At 30.7% G+C, this 8,484-nt stretch overlaps 1 protein-coding gene across 2 annotated transcripts; it reads left to right on the forward strand.

Moving 5' to 3' along the window:
- Positions 1–538: 538 nt before the first annotated feature.
- Positions 539–7,620, forward strand: LOC137000474 (uncharacterized). 2 transcript variants are annotated; one of them, XM_067357053.1, is made up of 6 exons: positions 539–627; positions 5,264–5,302; positions 5,521–5,568; positions 6,245–6,383; positions 6,745–6,904; positions 7,240–7,620. In XM_067357053.1, coding segments are annotated over exons 2-6 (567 nt in total). In that variant the 5' UTR covers positions 539–627; positions 5,264–5,300; the 3' UTR covers positions 7,458–7,620. The 2 variants fall into 2 exon arrangements, with proteins under 2 accessions (XP_067213154.1, XP_067213155.1); XM_067357054.1 differs by having other exon boundaries at positions 6,269–6,383.
- Positions 7,621–8,484: the final 864 nt, after the last annotated feature.

Below are 8,484 nucleotides of genomic sequence, written 5' to 3' on the forward strand. Positions count from 1 at the left end.
TTTCTCTCTCTCTCGACGTTGTCTCGTCACGCTGTAACACGTTCTTTTTACTTGTGGCAATTATAAACTGTTTGTGCCAAAACTGTGCATTTTATTTATTTCTCATCTTGTCACGTTTAGTCACTCCCCATTGCCGCTCTAACAGATACCATAGAAGTACCTAAGATCTAAAGTATTTTAGGTATTCTTTAAAACTATATAAATACTAAATCAAGTAGCATAAAATAATTTTACAAAAAAAAACAATGTTGAAAAAAATGTGCACATTCATAGTTTTGGCATGAGAGGGACGATATTTTGGTTTTTTTAATTTACTACAAAAATAAACCCATCAAAGATGAGATCTAATTATAATTGTAAAAATATATAATTGTATAATCATAGATATATATGAAGTATGCATAATACGATCTAATTATATATAATTAAAAACAATTTTATCTGTTTATATGTAATTAGATCAGGTCAAAATCCATACATAATTATATCTACAAAATTATATATAATTATATATAACTGGATATAAACTTTTTTTCCCGGGCGTAGAGGTGATTAATTCCGGCCGGATGAAATTGAAGTGATAATTGGTTAACAATACACAAAATTTAACGAAAATAACGAAAATAGGTTAGTATATAATTTTAATTATTTGTTAATGTGTGTGTGTGTGTGTGTGTGTGTGTTAGCTAGTAATTGTATATTTATTGTACTTTATTTTAATTATATATTACTAGATTTGTGTGTTCTTTGGCCTAAATACATATTAATGTAGTAAACGCGAGTTTGTAGTGAAAATTAACAAGTTTTTAATACAGTTATAATAACTTTCACTTTATAGTAAAATTTTTTTTCTATCTGTTTGCGTCATAATAATTTTAAATCTTAGAGTTATTGCTTGTCTGATCACTATTTTTGTTGATTATATTTCATCAATTATTGATATCCTTTATTATATATTATCAATTATTTAATAATATAAAGTCGATACAATGAATTCTTTTAAAAGTCGAACATTCAAAAAAGTACGAAGTCGTAAACCGGGTTTAATGTTATCGTCACGCCAGCGTAGGAATGTATTACGCTTACTGCAACAGAACGATCAATTTAATCATGTTGTATCAGAAAGTCCTAGTATGACAAGTGCTGCAAATGAACTCAGTGTCGATCTAACTTTACCATCATCATAGTCATCATTCTTTTGATGACGACATGTCTCTCACTAATGAGCAGTGTACTGAAATTTCAGTTAGTTCATTTGTTAATGCAATGGATGTTGAGAGTGTCAGTTTAGATAGTGTAGTATATGCTAAAAATATTATTTCGGAAGTTGATTGTAATGGTGGGGATGCAGAGGTAAATTCTGTGCATGCATTTAAAGAAACTCTTGCATTGGTGTTTATTGAAGGGAATCTGACGCATATCCAAGGTAATCTAATTTTAAAAGCATTAAAATCGATTCCATATTTGTCATATCTTCCACAAGATACGCGAACGTTATTAAGTACTCCGCAAGTAAGTTGTAACGTGCGGAAAGTTAATCCTGGAGAATATCTCCATATAGGTTTTGAAAAAGCTTTAATGAGAATTCTAAAAAAAACACCTGAGCATTTGATTCCGGATGTGATCGAGGTTGATTGGAGCACTGACGGTGCCAGATTGAATAAATCGGGTTACGCGCAAATCTGGCCAATTCAGTGTTCTATTGTTAATATTGCAAATTCTACACCGGAAGTTATAGGGGTCTATAAAGGATTAAAAAAACCACATAGCATTGATGAATTCCTTAATAAGTTTATTGAAGACGCGCTTGATGTCATTGATAAAAGTATTCAATTTCGTGAAAAAAAAATCCGAGTTAGATTGAGAGCTTTTATCGCAGATGCTCCTGCACGTTCATGGATTCTTAATCACTGTGAACATACTTCGAGCAATCCATGTTCTCATTTCCAAGTGTAAAATTGTCGGTATTAGATACAATCGCCAAATAGTTTTCATTAGCACTGATGCTCGCCTTAGAACCGACGATGAATATTCTCGCCTTGTTGACGAAGATCATCATAAGGGACCTACTCCATTATCACGTTTGCCAATGGGAATGGTAACGCAAGTGCCCGTCGAATATATGCACTTGGTTTGCATTGGTGTAGCTAAAAAGCTCTTAATTGCATGGATCACGGGAAAGTACGGAAAAAAAATGAAATTGTCAGGTCAAAACCAAGAACTGTTTCGAAAAAATTGGAATGCATTGCAGACTATTGCCCGCGAGAAATGTCTAGAAAGCCGAGGCCACTGGCTGAACATAAAGACTTCAAAGCAACTGAAGGCCGACAATTTATCTTATATACTGGTCCAGTTGCTGTTGAAGGCATTATGGAAATGCAAGGCTATAAGCATTTCTTGCTTTTTCATGCGGCGATACGCGCACTGTGCCATTCAAAAACTTCATCAATACTATTATATTTTGCAAAATTAGCGCTAGAAAAGTTTGTAGAAAAATGTCCCCATTTTTATGAATATACTTTTCTATCTTACAACGTTCATGCGTTGCTACATTTAGTACAAGATGTTGAACGCCTTGGACCTCTTGACGCTTTCTCAGCTTTTCGATATGAAAATAATATATCATTCTTTAGGAAGTTGTACAGAAAACCTCACCGTCCTTTGCAACAATTTGCTTTCAGGCTAGCTGAAAGAGAAAAAAGAGAAGAATTGAGACCTCCAACTTATGTAGCGATAAAAGTATTTGGAAGGCATGATAAAGGTCCTGTACCTCAGGCGCTGTCATGTGTAATTCAGTACAAGAAAATTCGGATTAATTGTAACAGCATGTTTATAAATATTGATTCTTTAGGCGATAGGTGCTGCATTTTGCACGACTCATCTGTGTGCATAGTACGCAATATTCTCGAAATTGATAATTTATATTATTTAGTGATTAATAAATTTGAGATTGCCGATGATTATTATAATGTTGGAATTTCATCTTCTTTGATTGGTATTTTTACATCTTCCGCATTATCTAAAGATTTCAATGTTATACCTTTGCATGAAGTGAAGAGTAAGTGCTATATAATGCCATGTTGGAAAATTAACAATGACGAGGACTCAGATTGTAGTAGTATTATTGAAGGTGATAAACCCATGATTGGAAAATACATTGTTTCGGTTCTTTTACATGTAGAAACATCGCTGTGACTCTGAAGGAAAACTTTTTTAAAAAATAAAATACAAAAGTAACATTAGAATGTATGGAAAAAATGTTTGAAAGCTTTAATAGATTTTCATAATTATGCATAGGCGATAACTCTTTTTATTGCTCTTTCTTGTCGCAGATTATTTTTTGATAAAATGTTGAGTTTTAAAATAATTTTTGCATTATATAATTATTATTATTAATTAACATACAATTATTATTAAAATTATTTGTTTGTTAAATATAAATAAATTAAAATGTATGCAAATATGTAACTTACAATCTTTTTTCATGTATTTTTACGAATTAATATAAAATTTATTTAACGAAACAGTTTTTCATAGATTGTTTAATAAAAATGAGATTGTATGTAATTAGTTCTGTCTATTTATTTTTTGCTTCATTAAAAGTATTAATCATTAAAATGAAAATAAATATTAAGGTATCTGGTTTTTGTGCTGAACATTTTACTGCTCTACTCTTTTTGTTATTTGTATTATTTTTTTACGCCAAAATGTATAAAATTATATATAATTTAATTATATACTATTGTGAGTTGTGCATGATCAGTGATAAGCATGGCTTCTTGCGGGAAGAGAAAGGTATTGCAATTAAGATAAGTCAAAAGAATCAAAAGCGACGAGATGTAAATGCTAAGAGTATTGCTAAATATCGAGCATTGCGATCTCAATCTAATCGGTAAGTTTATCTAAAATCTATACTTCTCTCTCTCTCTCTCTCTCTCTCTCTCTCTCTCTCTCTCTCTCTCTCTCTCTCTCTCTCTCTCTCTCTCTCTCTCTCTCTCTCTCTCTCTCTCTCTCTCTCTCTCTCTCTCTCTCTCTCTCTCTCTCTCTCTCTCTCTCTCTCTCTCTCTCTTCCTTCGTTTTAAGTTTTATTTATCATGATAGATATATCTATAGCATTTATTATATTTATAGTATATTAACGTACAGAACTAATTATAGACTTACTTATTTTCAATTGAAAACCACTGCAATAATTCGTTATTTTTAATCACATGATGTCTTCTGACGCTGAAATTAAGCGTTGAGCATCAGCATGAAAAAGTACTTTTAATTGTTTAGCTATACGAAATAATTAAATCATTTGTTTGGACTTCTAGCTTGGGACATCCTTCACGCGGAATAAAAACGCCTAAAACAGTGCTCGGAATTAGTCTGAACATTTCAGCCAATTTCCGTGGTATACGCCTCCTTTCCTCTCCTTACCGCGCGCGCCGCAGCCGCTAGGGCCAGCGCCGCCGAGCGTTAGGAGCGGCACTATCTGATTAGGTTCTATGAGTAGGTTCTTCTCCCTATTTATTAAAATTTAAAAAAATTTATTAAAATTTATTAAAAATAAATTTTTTTTTAAATTTATTAAGTGGAAATATTTCAATAGATTTCTACGTCACCCATGAGGTACTAATACTGACACGTTTTTCAAAAAGTGGTTTTTATCTACATTATTGCATCAATTGTTCATTCTCATAAAAGGCTAAGAAAATCTAATTAAGAAAATCTCTTTTACATATATATTTTTTTTTAAATTAAGAATTTATTTTTATCTTTAGTGGAATAGGTCTACGGGGGAAACCATTTAAAAAAAAACGCGTCAGCATTAGTATCTCATGGGTGACGTGGAAATCTATTGAAATATTTCCACTTAATAAATTTAAAAATAAAAAATTTATTTTTAATAAATTTTAATACATTTTTTAAAATTTTAATAAATAGGGAAAAGAACCCACTCATAATCAGATAGTGTCGCTCCTAACGCTCGGCGGCGCTGGCCCTAGCGGCTGCGGCGCGCGCGGTAAGGAGAGGAAAGGAGGCGTATACCACGGAAATCGGCTGAAATGTTCAGACTAATTCCGAGCACTGCTCTAGACCAATATCTAATTATGATTCTAACAGTATCAATACTCTGAATGTGAGTCGCGGTAATCGAAATGATGAATAAAAAAATAATGATATGCAGTACGTATTCGCAATTACATTGGTTCTAACCATATAAGTTGATGTATGCTTTCACAAAACAAAATTGTGTTATTTAAAATTATGCTTTCAGACGTTTACTGCAGACTGATGATGTAAGGACCAGCCTCATGTAAGTTAAATTCTTTTTCGTAGGAAATTTTTCCTATCAATAATAATATATATTGTATTAGAAAAATAATTGTAAATGTCTAATGTACACGTTAAATTTGCATACACGCCTACAATATGTCTCCGCTCTAACTTCGTTCTTAAGGTTTTGAAAAATCGATACAGAGAGAGTATATATTTCGGTATATAGATAAATAAGTGGTACAATTTTAATTTCAGGCGCCTTTGCGAAACAGTTAGCAAGTTACCCACAAAAGAAGATTACGAGTAAGTGCAGAATTTTTCAAAAATCAATTTTTGAAAAAAATATGGAAAAAACTGGAATTGCAGTTAAAAGCTGTGAAAAGAATCAATATTTTTGGAAGTTAGGAGATAATTAATAAGAAGAAACTTTGAAAGCATTTTTTTTCTTTCACATTACAGTTGTTTCGAAAGTAACTGTCGAAAGCATTTTCAAAATTAGTTTATTGAATTTAATTTTATAGTATATGTATAGTACTAAAAAACCCTATCTTTAAGCATGTAATTTTTTTACTATAATTTATTTTTGTTTCAATGTTCATCCATACATATATGTTTGGATATATTCTCAACGAGATACTACCGTATCTTTTGATATTTACATATTTACAGACTTTTATCCAGGTAATTGATAATTTACAAGTGGAATTGCCCTATTTTTTTGTTTATTTTACAGTAAAAGTGTTTTTTTTTTAATTGTAATATTTGTAAGAAAAAATTCAGAAACTTTTTGGCCAAATTTTCAATTATTTTTTTGTTGAGAACTGGCTTCTATTAAATATGTGTATCTAAATAAACTGATAAAAATATATGTACATGCAAAGTTTTTTGTTTACATTAATAAACTTTTTGATAACATAAAAAACTTTTCGATAAGATTTGATAAGTATGTAAAAAAATTGAACTTCTTGTTTCTTTTTAGAGTGATAAACCGTAAGTTGAACAGGTTGCTGCGAAAGCGAGTGAACATTATGCCTCCAAAGCCGTGTTCATTTCCACTTCGATCAATACAAGATGTAATCGATTTTAATAACATCTCGGAAGAGGAATACGAGATTGCTGTAAGTTTTTTAATTTTGAAGAAATAAGAATGTTAGGATAGAAAAACGGTAAAACAAAAATAAGACATTTTACTTATTTTTGACACTGTCCATATAACATACAATTTTGTCTTTACGTGTTTGAATCACAATTTAAAATTGAGTATTAATATTCATTACTTGCAAAATGATCTTTAATATATTGTATGTTCTTTAGTTTGTTGGTTTTGTAGTTGAATACATGAAATTATAGTCTTTATACCCATACTGTAAAAATATCTATATAAAAGATTGACAATAATGTTAATATGAGGATTGGCAGTAATAAATATTATTAAAAAAATATTGTAAGAATTATAAATTGATGTTATTCTTTTTACAGGTCGAATATTTGAAATTCTTAGGAGGTTTCAGTGTACATGATGCCGTGAGATTTTGCATGAAGGAAGCAATATCGGACGAAACCATTCAACTTTATTCTGTATGGGGAGAGCGTGGGAATCTTCCATTATTCGATACCAGATTGATTAAAGTAATATATGGTAAGTTATAATTTCAATTTTAAAAATTTGCTACATATATTTTCTAAAACAATGTGAAACAATGTGCAAATTCACAAATGATATTAATTTATAAATTTATCAATTTATGGATTTAAATTGCTCCAAATGAATTGTGATTTTAACGAACTGGGCCTCCACGTACATATTTTTAAATATTGTTAGTTATACCATTATTATAATTACAATTAATTTGAAGCAGTTTAAAAATAAATTTTGAAATTAAATAGTTATAATAAATTATTTGATCTTTCCATAAAATGTGGACTTAATGAATATATTGTGTGTGTGTGTGTGTGTGTAATCTTTAATTTCAGATGCAGTGGCGTTAAACCCAAACTTTGCTGCCCCAACACAAGATATATTTTTTCGCGAAGTAGGAGAAGCGGTGAGAACGAGCAAGTCGCGGCTCCGAATTGCAACTACGAGACGCGGGAACGCAGCACAAATGGGGATCGTAAAAAGCAACGAACGAAGGCACAACAAAATCTGCTTCGAAATCAGAATGAAGAACTCGCTGCACAGAAAGATGTGAATGACGATGAAAACAACGATGAGATTGACAATGAAAATGACGATAAGAATGGCGATGAAAATGATGAGAGTGACAATCAAAATGATGATGAGTACGCAACTATTGACGAAGAAAATTAAATTAAAAAAAAAGAAAAAATGGGCACCGAATATGTACTGTCGCGTATTTTAAAGTATTATTATATATTTTACTATATACAAAGATTAAACAATAAAATGTGATACTTTTGTCATTTATATATATACATATAGGTATGTAATGGTGTCTAATATAACTTTGTACTGAACCTAATCTTTTTTATAATATTCAAACTTATGGAAAAATAGTATATTTAGGACCATATAATTTAGTATTAACCAATGTAGTACTTGTAAGTTAGTATCTACAAGTACTAAAATGGCTAATACTAAATTATATAGTCTTATGCTACTTTTCCGTATAAAAAAATTTTCTGCAGCAATAAAAACCTGTTACGAAGCTTTATGTTGTTATCATATGTACATCATCCATATTTAATCATAAATTACCGTCATATTGCTGTTCACTTGCTGTTCGTTATGAACGACAGTTGATGATAACAAAATGCTCTCATGTTGCAATCAAGTTGCTGTGAAATCGCAAATGGCAACTTAATGGCAACAAGTTGCTATCATGTTACTCAGAAATTAAATCATCAGGGACAGCAAACCAATGTCAACAAGTTGCCGTCTACTTGCTATTGTTTCCTGTTGAAAAATGTGAGCACAACGTAACTTACATATTGCGGAAACACATAACACCGATGTTTTTGAAAGCAGTTCCTTCAACGGTTGTCAGCAACATGACGGCAATTTTACAAGCATTTGGTTATCTGGGAATATGAAAAAAATATGTATTAAAAAAAAATTATAATATACCTTTTTAGTATTATTTTTGCTTTTAGTATTAGCTGCTTTTGGTGTTATAGATGAAGAGTACAATAATTTTACTTCTTTTCTTTTGCGAAGAGACATTTCTCTTTTATTTAATTCTTTATTTTTTTTAGCTT

The sequence above is a fragment of the Linepithema humile genome, chromosome 6 (genome assembly GCF_040581485.1).
Source record: "Linepithema humile isolate Giens D197 chromosome 6, Lhum_UNIL_v1.0, whole genome shotgun sequence".
In the NCBI taxonomy this organism is placed as follows: domain Eukaryota; kingdom Metazoa; phylum Arthropoda; class Insecta; order Hymenoptera; family Formicidae; genus Linepithema; species Linepithema humile.